At 43.1% G+C, this 14,940-nt stretch overlaps 3 protein-coding genes across 4 annotated transcripts; all 3 read right to left on the bottom strand.

The window, feature by feature from the left end:
- Window positions 1-182: 182 nt before the first annotated feature.
- On the bottom strand, window positions 183-8,552 carry LOC135622758 (uncharacterized). Of its 2 annotated transcripts, none has more exons than XM_065124901.1 (8): window positions 8,153-8,552; window positions 7,885-8,001; window positions 7,257-7,408; window positions 5,640-5,825; window positions 5,419-5,514; window positions 5,276-5,347; window positions 5,055-5,171; window positions 183-1,514 (listed from the first exon to the last, which is right to left on the bottom strand). In XM_065124901.1, exons 1-8 carry the CDS (start codon window positions 8,454-8,456, stop codon window positions 402-404), a joined length of 2,157 nt encoding a protein of 718 aa, XP_064980973.1. In that variant the 5' UTR covers window positions 8,457-8,552; the 3' UTR covers window positions 183-401. The 2 variants fall into 2 exon arrangements, with proteins under 2 accessions (XP_064980973.1, XP_064980974.1); XM_065124902.1 differs by having other exon boundaries at window positions 7,257-7,399; window positions 8,153-8,551.
- A 288-nt stretch (window positions 8,553-8,840) lies between these two features.
- LOC135622193 (mannan endo-1,4-beta-mannosidase 5-like) lies at window positions 8,841-10,829 on the bottom strand. The gene is made up of 5 exons (XM_065123834.1): window positions 10,306-10,829; window positions 10,030-10,224; window positions 9,802-9,924; window positions 9,498-9,700; window positions 8,841-9,425 (listed from the first exon to the last, which is right to left on the bottom strand). The coding sequence occupies exons 1-5, from the start codon at window positions 10,795-10,797 to the stop codon at window positions 8,915-8,917; spliced, it is 1,524 nt and encodes a 507-aa protein (XP_064979906.1). The 5' UTR covers window positions 10,798-10,829; the 3' UTR covers window positions 8,841-8,914.
- A 936-nt stretch (window positions 10,830-11,765) lies between these two features.
- On the bottom strand, window positions 11,766-13,187 carry LOC103997467 (probable carboxylesterase 18). Its single transcript, XM_009418698.3, has one exon. The coding sequence runs from the start codon at window positions 12,955-12,957 to the stop codon at window positions 11,929-11,931; it is 1,029 nt and encodes a 342-aa protein (XP_009416973.2). The 5' UTR covers window positions 12,958-13,187; the 3' UTR covers window positions 11,766-11,928.
- Window positions 13,188-14,940: the final 1,753 nt, after the last annotated feature.

The following is a 14,940-nucleotide window of genomic DNA, read 5'->3' on the forward strand; positions in this document are numbered from 1 at the left end:
GGTTGCATCCCAATCCCATTTGTTGCACCTAATTGCATGCTCGAACCAACACACACACCTTCCCAGTGTGTGTGCTGCAACAAATACATCCGCAAGAATAAGCGAAACAAGCTGACCATATCATTGCTGTCCATAGCCACCCTGAAACAGAAACAATACACAGGAAAACCGGGAAACAGTAGTAGAAAAACCTAATCCCGAGTCAATATAATCCATTGAAACTAAAAGTCAACAAGACAATAGAAGGGTCATATTGCCCCACATGCAGAAATCCAACTGCCGAGAGATCATATACCAAGTACGCTAAAGTTAAATAGACTGACAACAGCTGAACTTGAGCATACATGGGAGCAGAATCACACTGGTCGCCATTGCGAGAAACTTCCGTATACAACGGTGCATTAACGGGCCACCGATTGATCATAATAGCCTGATGGGTTTGATGGCTGCTGGGCATAACCGGGCTGACCGCCGCCTGCTGGCGGTGCACCATAGCCCGAGCCAGGAATGGTAGTTCCATATGCTGCATCAGAAGGCACACTGGGATATCCATAATTACCATTGCTTGCAGCTTCACCATAACCCTGTTGGGATGACGCGTACTGTCCATAACCAGCAGAATGTGAACTTGGCTGCGTGTAAGCTGGCACTGGCTGTGCAACTTGACCATAGCCAAGAGGAGCCGCTTGGCCACCCTGCTGGGCGTAAGCTGCCGAAGGTGGTTGAGTGTATCCATCCGCAGCACCAGAGGCAGGCCCATAAGTCTGGTTGTAAGAAGGGGCTGGTTGAGAAGGTATATTGGAACCATAGGGATATTGCTGGGTCGTAGTGCCAGATCCATAGGCTGATGTCGCATGACCTTGATACGTTGGATCCCCTGGTTGACTTGTTCTTGAGGGTACACCATATGGGGGCACCTCCTGATGGGGAACACCATAAGGGGGCTTGCCATATGATTGTTGCTGACTGAAACCGGACTGGACGCCTGGCTGCGAGGCCACTGTTTGTTGTTGGCCATAGAACTGTTGGCCTGGTCCTTGACTATCATACCTGCTGGGCTCATTATAACCCTGACCGTAGTGCTGTTGAGCAGGGTGTCCATAAGGAGTAGGTTGTCCATAGTTTGGAGTTTGCGGTCGTCCATAATTCACAGGTCCTGGGGATGGGCCAGACATGGGGTTGGGCAATGAAGCTTGAGTTCCAGTATTTGGACCACCTTGACCATAATAATCATATCCACCAGTTGGAGTGTTATGGACAGGCGCTGATGACCTCTGATCCCAGTCTTTACCACTATAGCTGCCTCGTGGAGTGGTCTGCTGCGAGTAGCCACCATAAGGCTGAGGATATTGTGCCGTCTGAGGGGGCGGGTATGTGCCTCTTTGCTGGTACTCGTAGCCCATGGTCGGTTGCGTCGGAGCTGTTGCCCGGGCTCCCCAGTGAGACATGCTAGTGGGCCCACGAGAGCGATAGTTTTGTTGGCCATAACCTGAGAGAGGCGATGACCTAGGCGTCTGCCAACACCAAATTTTCAGTTAAAATTAAGAAAACAATAGACCTTATTACCGGCCAGGGAAGATACAGATTGTCAGTGCATAATCAACTAGATAAAAACAGCAGGCTAAAAAAAATACAAAATACAGATTTAAATGTACTACCACGTGATGTCTTTCTCTGAGGTCATGCAACAATCAGATCATAGTATGAATCATTATAAACAGAGAAATGAAAGTAAAATAACAACTTTGTCAAAAAAACACAGCAACAAGTGTGTATATATATATTGGCAAAAGTAATGCTACTAAACAAGAATTGAAGGATTGGAGAGCACTGTACAAGAAAAATATAAGGCCAAACTAACAGGTTAAGCTAAAAAATGTACAACATTTGCTGATCAGAGAAACTCTTCCGCAAAGATATGGAAGATGCAGGCATGCCAAAGATTGCAAATTACTATAAACTTAATAATCACTGATGATATCCAGGTAACACAATGGAAAAATAGATAAGCATCACACAAACATTCTATAAAGAGCTACAGGTAGTTTAAAAAATCAAAACCTCAGAGAAAAAACTAATGAATGTGTTTGCATGACACCGATGCATGTTTTGGAATTACAGAGATGAGAATTAACAATCATTCTTTATTGATGCAAGCAACTTATTCCAAGTGGCAATCATGTAATGAAAAATGTGCAGGAAATACAAGGACATTAATGAAATGGCATCAATAAGCATCAGTAAGCTAACAAGTGAACACAAGACCTACCTTTGAGGTTCACGTCCACAATCAGAAGGCAAAACATTTAGCCACAAAGTTACCATTTGGAATGATTGTCAGTGAAAAAAAATGAAATTAAACAATCTCATACAAATATGTGACACCAAGACTTCTGCTGCAATTACATACTAGAGAAATATCAAGTACTATGTTGATATTAAGGTTTAAATCATTTCCTTTCACAAGGTTAACTCTGTTTCAATCATAACCTTGCATTAGAAATTTGCACAACTACAAAAAATTGGAAAAGCAGTTTTCTGTTTACACCAGATATTGATATTGTTGGAAACTCTAGCACAAACAAGTCACTTGCAATTGAGAATATGTCTGAAGGAATTAGCAAATTATAATATTAACCATAAAAACAATATCACATTTCTTGGCCATTGTCATGAAAAATCAACTCATGAGTACAATAGAAGGGCAAGTTTGCTATCTAAAGGGCCAGCATTTCAAATATAATATAGCAATTTAGCAATCGTCATGTGCATAATTTCCATTAGTAATGTCTCATGCTACATGAGAACAAAAACAAATACATTACATCCTTCAATAATCTCAACTGACATGCAACTATCTGTACATGGAGAAAGACACTGCATCAGATTTATCATCTATATGAGAAGATGGGCTAAAAGAAAGAGAAACTGTCTGATTAATGCAACAGATATTCAAGCCAAAATAGATAATTAATTATTTGCTTAGGTGAAGCAAGAGAAGATAAGATGGTAGCAATGGAGAAAAAGTTATGAAGTATGAACAAACATTGCATAAATCAGAATCAGAAGGTTGGTCATGGAGCAAGATGTGTATATAGTATCATCAACTGAGAACAAAGATACAGGAGCTTTAGATTCGATGGGTATATACATGATATTCTGCAGACTGATAAGCATGCATACCACACGATCATAAGGCAGTAATGACTCTATACAGAATGGTGTAATATCTAAAAAATTTTAATAGCATACATTGCATGTCAGATTCCAAAGGTTGGTCATGGAGCAAGATATGGATATATCATCGTCAAATGAGAAGATTCCAGAGCTTTAGACTTCATGGGTATATACATGACATACTGCAAGATGATAAACATGTACACCACTCTATCATAAGGCAGTAATGACTCTGCAGAATGATGTATTATCTAAACACATGCAAATGTTTGGAGCATCCACTATACCAGATAACACCAACGTCATCATGATACTTCTACAAATTGAATTTGATCTTCAGTCTAAGCAGTCTTACCAACTTTAAACTTCTTCAATGGCAAAGGTTAAAGCCACTTATGCCTCTTTCTGTGGACGAGACTGAGGAATGAGTTTTTTGCTACACCAAGAAACCAATGTTGACCTCAATTGTAAGGCATAGCGAAATCTGCATTATGAAAGCCAACCAATTTGGAATTGACACCTCTGCACAATTAAACCACTGCAACTGGCAGCAAGAAGGCTTTACGTTCATCACACAACTGTTGTTAGACATTTTTTTTACAAAAAACTCATTCTCAAGATGAGCAATTAGTGTTTCACTCCCGGCCACCATGATCGCAAGGAAAAAAGGGTGATCATTCTAAGCAAGTAGATAGATGTTGACATGGAATAGCATCTTTTATTCACCAAAGGTGATCATGAAGGCAAAGATATCATTCTTTGGATGCAAGACAAATAATCTACATAAAAAATCTCAACCCTAATATCACAAAACAAAAGAGCTACAGAATTTCATGAAACAACATTTCAACTCTGTTTGGTGGCAATTTAAACAGGACGTATTGACTTGCTTTAGTAAAGGCATGGACATTTCATCAAATATGTTTACTTTTATAGTAGGCCAACAATCATTTATGAAAGTCAATATCATATCAAGGACCTTGCCTTGAAAAAAAGGAATCTCTAGAGATAGTGTTGATAACATCTGATTTTAACCCACAGACCATCTGAAGTAATATTGATCCAATTCAAACTACAAGGAATCATGCAGCAAAATGCAAGTGTATAATTAATTTCATAGGATCAAAGCCTCAGCCTGGTGAAGTAAGAAACCCGACACCAACTAATAGAACACCTTCCACACCAGCAACCCAAATCATATACCATATTTGTCATATTTTGCGAAACCATGATTACGACAGTTGACATATAAGAGATAAACTGAAACGACCAAGAAAGGTGATACACAGAAAAATCTTATATTTCTTTTATGAGAAATCACCGAAAATAGGAGTCAGGTTCCGCACTTATATCTTATGCGAGAGAGATTTTTCTCTTCGAAATTTAGAATTCATGGTTCTCAAGGTTGCAATGGCCACAAGTGGGGCACAAAGTCATCATTGGTCAAAAGACAGGTTAAATATAGCTGCCATTTTCTCTTGACCTAATAATACAATTGCATGGACACCCAGTCCTCTTACTTGTTAACAAACCCTTGGACCTTCGAGTCTTATATTCATCCTCAGACATGGTTGGTTCTGATTTTGCCAAGTTGAAAAATAATTTGTGGTCTTTCCACTTCCCACCTAACTTCTTAACAAGTAGCTAACAAAGTACTAGGTTAAACAACAAAGTCGATTATTCCATACCAAAAACAAACAGAACTTCACAGCAAACATTCCTGAGATAATATTGATGAGAAATAACCACCTTACCATCGTTTTATTCAAGTTGCAACAATTGATGCCTACTAAGTTCCAGATGGTAAAATTGAAGTTATGGAAAGTAAAAGGCAGGCTATCAACAAAAAGTAAGAAAAATCATGTCTCACAACAGACCTGATTCATTACTTCCTTGATCATTTCTTTTGCAGTTTCAATTTGCCTTTTGTCTCCAGTTATTCGTACAGTTCTTTCTTTTGATGCATCACCCTCAGGTAGATGTTGTGGTATCAACTAAAAACAGTAGATTGAAATGAAAATCAGTTGAAATTCGTCCAGTCATTGTCAAAACTGTACAGTGTTCATGAACTTCAAACTGCCGACATAAGGATCTTTACCTGGATGCGTGCACCAGATCTGGTCTGTAAGTTCTTTATAGTCTCACCACCCTTGCCTATGATTAGGCCAACCTACAAAACAACACAAACAATTTCAATGCAAATCACAAAAGAAAGAACATTTGTATACATACAATTCATACCTTTTCATTTGGTACTTTAATCTCAAATTGTTCTCCACCGGACTGTATAGTACTAAAGCCCCTAGCAACAAGTGATGGGGAACCTCCTGCATCAGCCTATAAAAAAAAAGCAACTCATAAAAAAAACTCGAAAAACAAAGGTAACCAAGAAAGCTGCTATAAATTATCACAAGAACAGGAAAAGATAAAAAAGAAATGTTAACATTTGAGTAACAAAAAACCTCAGCAATGACATCCTTTATCAGTTTTTCTGCCTTGTTAATGCTCTCCAAGGTCCCTATTAGTTCCACAGGTCGAGTCGTAGAATGAGGATCAGCTTCAGCATCTCTCGTGATCTGGATTTTTGCCCCTGAGTTTAATTGCAGGTACCTTATTGTCTCCCCAGCTTTACCAATAAGAACACCAACCTGTACACGATGTCCCAAAGATCAACTTAGAGACAGATGCAACACAAAGCTCGATCCCAACTTAGATCAACTGGTACATCACTAGTTCAATTACAAAAAGACAGATACAACACAAAGCTCGATGCCACTCTAAATAACCTCAATCGACTTCCATAACATAATGCAATCAGTCATTATCTTTTTTCCTCGTAAAAAGATAGACAATATGTCATCTGTGGTTAAAGGACAAATGTGCCTGCAGTACATTTATGCAATAGATTCTCCAGATGTTCTACCTACTCATGAAAATTATGCCAGAATGATTGACAGGCAGCAAACAAAAAAGTGGCAGAGGTTTGCTTCCTGAAGCTTGCAACTCATCATATGTCTGAAAGTAATTATGCTCTGTTTACTTCAGTACCATCCATATTAATTACTTAAGCAAGATTTAACTCTTATCCCTGTACTTTAGCTCTTTAGACTCATTAAAGCACAGGTCACAATAGAACCATTACACCAAGGCACATCCTTGTCAGTTACATCATGGAGAAAAAGTGCATGATCAAACTCAATAAGCATAATTCTAGCTTATTGTAAAGCTCTTAAGTACTGAATACCAAACAAGGAGCAGTATCTTAAGAACTTCCAACTTAGATGCTGATGAAGTGCAAACAGCCAAAGGGCAATCCATACCACAATACATTTGGTCTTAATTGAATCAGATTGCTTGAAATAATCCAAAGGTAATGGATAAAGTTTATCCTGAATTCTCATCCCATGGGTTCTTTGTTAAAGATCTTAGAAGAGATGGTGAAATTTTTTTCATGCTTTCAGATAGCAGCATGTTCCCCAATCTAATGAAGCCATACATTACTAAGCAAATGACTTGCATTGGACATGAATGATTTCAGACAGCAGCATGTTTCTTAGCTTCCAGGTCACCACCACTGCTATGCAGAATGATTTTATTTAGTTGATTCTAGCACTCATTCATCAGCTTATAAAATTTTCTTTTATCAGAACAAGAGCTCAAGATGTTGAAGTTATTAACTACTTTATCAATTGTCATCCACTTCTTCAGTATTATGGCAGGAATGGCAATTCTAACACAGCAAAGCAAACTTTGCCCAACCCACCCACACAATTATCACTGGATGAACTGTGAACTATCAGGTTAATTAAGTTGGTCTAAAAGAGCATGATCATACATGCATCTAAACTAGGCTCCTCAGTTTTGATAAGCAGAGCTCTAATAAGAACATATGATGCAGTAAAACCATCAATATTACATGTACAAGAAAATTTTGCATAAAAATATCATTATACACATTCAATGCAAGAAACACAAGGATGCACCAGTATCTTTTTTAATTTATAACTTGATGACTGGATGGTCCAATTTCTCAGTTAGAAGCAAGACAATGAGCAGCTGAGAGCACAGGCATCCATTACCTTATTGTTAGGAACTTCAGTCTTGCGAGACATCGTGCCCAAATCTGCTGGAGGTACCATGGCGCTTTGATCACCCTGTCCGTCACCATTTACCAGTTCTTGAGTTTCTGGCTTATGTAACTCTTTTCCTGTGTCAGCAGCCACTGCATACGCTAGCCAGTAACCATGTTATTAACTGAATCAGAACTTTTTAAAAGATTCATAAGCACTGAAACAAACTGAGGCAATCAACTCTTGAAACTATTGCTTTCAAACGTACAAATAGACTAAATACCCAACCCAAAAGTAAAGAGCTTAAATAAAATGAAAAATCACATCAGGACCACTTCATTGTTGATTATGCATATAACATATAAAATTATTACCAAGTGGATACATAAGGCATGTAGTAGAGCAACCAAAGACAGCAAATAGCACCTCCCAAAAGACATAATTGGCCATCCCATCAATTATGAATAATATCTATAAATTTAGTTGTTCTAAAATTAATAAAAAATCTCTAACTTTCAGATGCTCAGAACCCGAACAAAAGATGTCCTAACCCACCAACCCTTGATATAAACCGACAAGCATGTGCTCGAATGAATCTACCAGATAAATTTCAAAAAAGAATGAGAAGATTCAATACCGGAACCATCCAACTCTCCACCAGATTGGAACTCCTGGGCATCAAACTTCACATCAACCGCCCCTGGCTCCTCTACCTTTGGCTCACCGCTTTCTGCAATGTCCGATTTCACCTCATCTGCCAAAGTAACAGTAAGCAGTGCCACAGCGGATGCGTCTTAAAATCAAAAGAAACAATAAGCAATAGAGAATTCCAAATAAAGAAAAAAATGAAACTCCAACAACGAACAAATCAAAGCAGAAGGCGCTTAAAGCGAGCGAGCAATTACCAGAGCGATCCACAAATCCACCCGCGGCGGCGACCTCCCCATCGCCCGATCCGGGCTCGTCGGCGGCAAGGGCCAGGGCATCGGCGGAGACCTCCTGCTTCTTGAGGGGTGCCTCTTCGTCGCCTTCGCGGGGTTCGAGATCATCTAGCTTCCGCTTGTGATCTCCGGCGGCTGTCACGGTCCCATCAGCCATGGCGGGGGATTCGTCGTCCTTCGGTGCTTCCGCTCCTCCCAGGGCCTCCGCTTCTTCTTGTACTTCTTCTACCACCTGAGCGATCGCCAACTCCACTCCGGAATCCGCCATTGGAGAAAGCTCCGAGGGGTGGGAAATTAGGCTTAGGGTTTGAGGTCGAAGGGAGAGGCTCGGGATAGGGTTTTTGAACGGGTCTACGGATGGGGTGGATGGAACGCCTGCTTATTTATAGTGATAGAGTTTGGGCCGTCAGATGGGCTTTAACTTCGTTATAGAGTTAATGGGCTTAAATCTGGGTTTATAAATACGCTCATATTGGCCTGTACATTTCATGACAATTCTGAAAATAATCTATTAGTGGTGGAATTAATATTATAATTTATATCTTAGTTTTATTTCTATCCATTTCGGATAATAAATCACAATAAAATTAAACTATATGTATACAAATAAATATATATATTGCATTAGCAGAAGTTTTTAGGCAATTTAGGATAACGAAACCAGATTTTATTGACGTAGAAATCTATTCAAGCCCTCGTGAATCCTAAAAGCAATTGCTGTTCTCTCTAAGGGTGGGAGCTCCCCTTTCCATCCCTCGCATGCACGTGCCTTACGTGAAGGCCATGCAACCTCGTGCCATGAGCGACGCCATCTTCCTGCTCGCCAGCTACGGCTTCGTCGGCATGCCCTACCTGGCCGCCGGCAGGCTTGCTCATCGTGTGCGCCAGCACCGACATCGCGCGTGATTGCCTCATCAGTACTGCGTCCGTGGACGGATCCTGAGACAGCAGAATCTCGTAGCCGTCGTAGTACGACTCCATCCCGTCCGCCATCACTTGCCACACCAACCCGCCGCTGAGCGACCCGCCGCCGCTCCTTGCCAAGTTGTATATGTCGGTGCAGATGGCGTTGATGTACACGTCCCGGAGGTTCTCGGTGTAGCCGGGGTCCTTCTTCGACAGCCCGAACTCGGTGAGCACCAGTGGCTTCTTCAGTATCTTCGTGGCGTCGTCCCAGTGGCTCCACATCCACCGCTGAGCGAAGGCGGTCTGCGATGCGTCGTCCTGCGCAGCGAGCCTGAAACCAGGGAGGGCGAGTTTGTGTGCTTCGATCAAACCTTTGAGGGAAAGAGCTGATTAGCTAGGTTACCAAACGTCTGGGTACGCATGGATAGTGGCAAAGTCGATCTCGTCGATGAGATTGCTGGTGATGAAGTCTGTGCCAACTTGGTAACCGGGATTGTACTGCTTCTTCTCCGGCATGGAGTCTCCGTAGAATCCTTCCATTCCTATCTCTAGCATGTGTTTGCTGTCCAGCGACTTTGTGTAACTTGCCATCTCTTGAACCCAGGCCTGTCCAGAGTGAGAGAAATATACGAGAAATTAAGATTAAGATTGCTTCTTGAAGGTGTCAAAAGAAGAGAGAAGAAAAGATCATGGGTGGTGATGCTCACGTTCACCGTTTTTCCTGAGTAATCTGCCTGGCAACGAGGCTCGTTTATTAGTTCCCATGCCATGATCGTTGGGTCGTCTTTGTAGGCTACGTTGGTGATGGTGTTGATTCTTGTTAACACTCTCTGCAATTGATTTCATCAGGAGAGAATTGCACTCGCATGTCTGCTTTGCATCAAATGCATGCACGTAAAATGCTGAAAATAGAAGGTGTTCTTTACTGCTTATACCTGGACATGGTTCTTGTAGTATCCCTTCACAACCGGATTGGTATAGAAATCGTCTTCACCACCGACAGCAGCACCTGCATTGCTCGCCCATTGCACGTACTGAGCTCTGCCTCCGAAGTCTTTGTAATTGTTCACCAGACTCAGGATCAAGCGAACACCATGACTTTGAGCCTCCGAGATCACAAAATCCAGTCCCTAATGCACAAACAGTCGAGCAACGTTGCATTTTTAGTCAAATCATTAAGCTCGTACGATTGACGAGAGCCATCGAAGCACCTGAAACACTCGCTCATCGTACACTCCGGGTGAGATCTGGAGAGCTCCATCGCCTCCGTCGCTGAACGCCCACGTTCGGCAAACAGTGAGCCCTGCGGCGGCAGCTTCGCCGAGCACCTGCGAGACCTTCGCCCGCTCGGCGGGTTGGGACGCGACAGTCATCATCCAGTACGAGTTGAACCCATTGAAGAGGTACGGGGAGCCGTCGAGGACGAACTGCGTGCCTTGCCTCTCAACGAAGGAGCTGCTGCCGGGAGCAGCGATCGCCAAGAATGCGAGAGCACCCAACAGAAGGCAGAGAACAGCGCAAAGCTTGGCCATCTTGTTGTGGAAGAACTGCTGCTTGGTGTGGGCAGAGTGGAGCCCGCCGGGGTTGGTATTTATAGGGTGCAGGGATGGAGCTCTTTCATCTTGTAAAGCTGCGAGAGAGTGCAGACTCGATGGGGTCTTTTTTCGGTGGTCTAAATAATATAATGGAGCACAATCCACCATTATCGCATAGGTCTTCGAGAAGAGTACCGAGGAGGCCGAGGAGGAGGAGCAGAGGAAGAAGAAGTAGAAATAGAGCATGAGAGAATGGTGGGCGGAAAAAGCGGGCGAGTCCGTTGGCGGGAAAAGGGAAGGAATTGGTTTGGGTGACGGTGGAGGCCCATGTGGGCCGTTATGTGACGTCGGGTTGGCTTCCTGAAGGGTATATTTCGCGTACATTCGAGTAACGTGCAAGTTAACGTGTTGCTAGTTTGAGCTCGATTCGAAGGGATTGGTATTCCGAGCTCAATCTGGCGACCCGAACTAACACATCTGAGTAACGGTCAAGTTAACGTGTTGAGAGGACAACATGCCATGTGAGGATGGTTGCCAGTATGAGAGGAGTCTGTTAGGTCGGGTAGTCGAAATTGATGATCGTATTCCAAAATAGTGTGAAATATTAAATCGAAAATATATTGTAAAATAATATTAAAAGAACTAGTAAAATTGTAATTAATGAAGAAAATCTCTGTGATAAAAAGCCTAAATTTCCTGCTCAATTTTTCATAAATATAATATTGAACTTCTGAAAGACACACACATGCAAATGTCTCGATCTTCAATAGCTCATTTTCGATGATGACTCGGGCATCGAAACATGCGGTCTACCATTTCTGAGTTTAAATTAAATATGGATAATGATGGTACCACTTATCCGACACTAGGAACGTGGACTCACGTGGCATCGTGACTTGTTGCATCAACCACCAACTTACTTGGTTTATTTATCTACAGCTGTCTATTCCGATGCACTGTTTCCATATGTCTGTTAGCAAATAAATAGATAGTACTTAAACATAAAATTTTAATTTTTTGAATTTAGTAATAATCATATAAATAAGTTATTGAGTTAATATATGCCTTCAACACGACTGCAGCAAATTTGAGGCATTAAATGGGGCGCAACAAACCGCCCATTTAATGAACTCATATAAAGAAAGTTGCTCACATTACACGCAAAAATTACACACCTAAACCACAATATTGACCGTCACTCAGAATTGCCATCTCAGTCTTCTTCCTCACAACCACAACCACAACCACTAACACGTTACATTCATTACCGCTTTCCGGTTACTATTTCACCCACGACTGCTACTTGATGAAGGCTTTGAGCTCGTCGATGAAAGCCGCCGACAGCTTCAGCTCGGGGAAGACGTAGAAGGCGTGGATGGCGTCGGGGTACTCCAGCAGCCGCACCGCCTTCCCCCTTGCTGTCATGCACTCGTAGTACCGCCGTTGCCAGTCCTGCAGCGGGTCGAAGCCCCCCACCACCACCATCGCCTCCGGCAGCGCCGCCTCCAGCTCGCCATCAGCCCGCGGCCCGAACACGTTCGCCGCCTCGTGGTCCCGGTCCGCCCCCTCCGGCAGGAACGCCCGCCACAGCCAGTCCGTCCGGTCCACCGACACCAGCGGCGCCCCCACCAGCCGATTCTCCGACTCCGTCCGCTCCTCCCCGCCGAAAAACGGCTGGATCAGCACCATCCCCGCCAGCCGAAGGTTTTTCCATCCCCCCGCGGCGTCCGCGGCCCAGCGCCGGGCCACGTGGTGGACCATGTTCCCGCCCGCGGAGTCGCCGGCCAGGAAGCAGCGGGAGAGGTCGGCGAGGCCGGCGGCGGTAGGGTCGGCGGAGGCGAGGCCTCCGTCGTCCAGGAATCGAAGCACGTCGACCGCATCCTCGTACGGCGCCGGGTAGCGGTGCTCCGGGGCGAGGCGGTAGTTGACGGAGACGACGAGGGCGTTGATCTTGCGGCAGATCCGGCGGCAGAAAGCGTCGTAGGCGCGGGAGGCGGGGGAGAGGTAGGCGAACCCGCCGCCGTGGAAGTAGACGATGACGGGAATCCGGCCGGACGACGCAGAACTGGGGACGAAGAGGCGGAACCAGAGGTCACGGGAGGGATCGACGGGGACGTCGGCCGTGCGGACGCCGTGGCGGGGCTTGGCGGAGGCGGAGGAGCGGGCGTCGAAGAAGGAAAGGAGGCGGCGATTGATGGTGCCGTTTGAGCGGCGAGCGCCGTCGGTGACGACGGAGAGCAGAGCGATGTAGAGCCGCGTCGTCCACGGGAGCGGCGGCGAAGTTAAAGAACGGCCGCCACTCGCCAGCGAGGAGGCCTTTTGCGTCATTTTATTATACTCCCCCTCTGTACCTCACGGGAAACGGTTCGTAAGCTGAGGGCGAGCGAGGGGGGCGAAGAAGGGTAGATAAAGATAACAGTCACGTGCTCATCACATGTCGCGTCGTCGGAGATGGACTGATCTGGTAACCTGGTCAGCCACCACTAAACGCAAAACTTACGTAACGAACAGCGACGTGGGGCGTGAAATGCAACCAGCGGCGGCCACGTCCGCCATTGCCAAAATGACCACCACCCAAGTCGCGACACGCGGCATTTAAGGGACCGAACCTACTCCTCCACTACGCAATCGGGAATGTTTCCGGATACGAAATACGAAAAGAGTAATGAGACTGGAATGTGGGTGAGGTATCGTTTTCTGACAGACGACACGGATTACGTCGAGGTGGATGTCGTGTAATGAAGTTGATCGCAACACGAGGAAGAAGACAAACCTGGCATCGTCGGAGCTTCACATCGGCGGTAGGGGCGGGGGCGGGGGTGGCGGCGCTTCGGTGGCCAACTCATGGAGGGCCGATCAGTTATGCTGCTGGTATCGATGTCCAACGAACAACTGCTGAAAGCAGTCTCACAGTGCTCCTCGGACCGAACTTTCGGTTTCATTTTGATTGACGTATTGATTTTAATTAAAAAATAAAATACTCCATCAAAATTCGAACACATGTCAATAAACTTTAAATCTAAAATATTTATCATACGAGATTGGTTTGATTTATATTTTATATATTATTTTTATTTTTGATTATCAGTTTAAAATAAAATCAATGATATCAGTTTCCATTTATAGGAATCGGAATGAAACCATGTGGCCTCTAATATAGTTTGATAAGGTTTAAAACCATCGAAACATTGACTTGGTTCGATTTTAATTTTGTTTCGATTCAATTTAAGAGGAACTCGATTTAACCATGACTAGTTATAGTTAATATTAATCTAAAAATATTTAAAACCCTGAAATATTTCTAGTATTTTTATCCATATATAAATACCTAAATTTATGTATGTACATCTAAATTTAAGATTAGCATCAAGTATATCTATACAAAATCTAAGAGCTTGTTAATTAAAGGTTAAATGATATTAATATTTTTTAAAGTAATTATAATCGAAAAGATTGTTACTTTCTCTACATAAATCAATTGATGATTAAAGTAATTATAAGCATCAAGTAATACTATTGAATCTTGAATTTTGATAATGAAATCAATTGATGAATTAATGATATGTTGAGATAAGTGATCTAGAATTAATTACAATCGTAAGATAGGCAAAACGATTAAAGAAGAATTTTATATTGGGCCGGAGTCAACATCGGGCCGAATGAATCGAGTGATACACCGAAGGGTCGAACGATGCAGTGAAAGTTCGTCGGAAATTCGTTGAGAGTTCGCGCAAAAGCTCATCAGGAGTTCGTTGAAAGCTCGTCGGAAGATCGCTGGAACTTCACTGAAAGTTTGGTTGAACAATAGACGTGTCGGAGAACTTAAATTCTTTGTATCATAAATTGTTTTAACCTTAACTATCATAGTTAGGATTTCAATTTGAGTTAGTTTTGAGAGAAATCTTACTAACTAAATTAGGAGCCAATTGGGTCCTAAATAGGACTGAATTGGACCGGTTAGATGGCTCATTTAGCCACTTGGATCCTCGTCAGGTGATGGAACCGTCTGAGGCTCAGCCTCCCAAGTGGCCTAGGCGGTGGTATCATCAGCTGCTAATGCTGTCAGGCGATGACACCGCATTGTCAGTTTTAAATGCAAAAGATGTCGTAGAAAAATTTAATGTAAAATCCGATGAAGGTATTTTTCTTGGTTACTCCTTTATGTATAAAGCTTTCCATGTCTTTAATAAAAGAACTTTGGTTATATATGAACCTATTCATGTTATTTTTAATGAGCTTCCTAAATTTAAGAAAAATGATTTTGATGATGACTTTAATTTTGATGCTTTAAATTTGAATAAAAATTCTTCT

The sequence above is a fragment of the Musa acuminata genome, chromosome BXJ2-9 (genome assembly GCF_036884655.1).
Source record: "Musa acuminata AAA Group cultivar baxijiao chromosome BXJ2-9, Cavendish_Baxijiao_AAA, whole genome shotgun sequence".
NCBI lineage: Eukaryota > Viridiplantae > Streptophyta > Magnoliopsida > Zingiberales > Musaceae > Musa > Musa acuminata.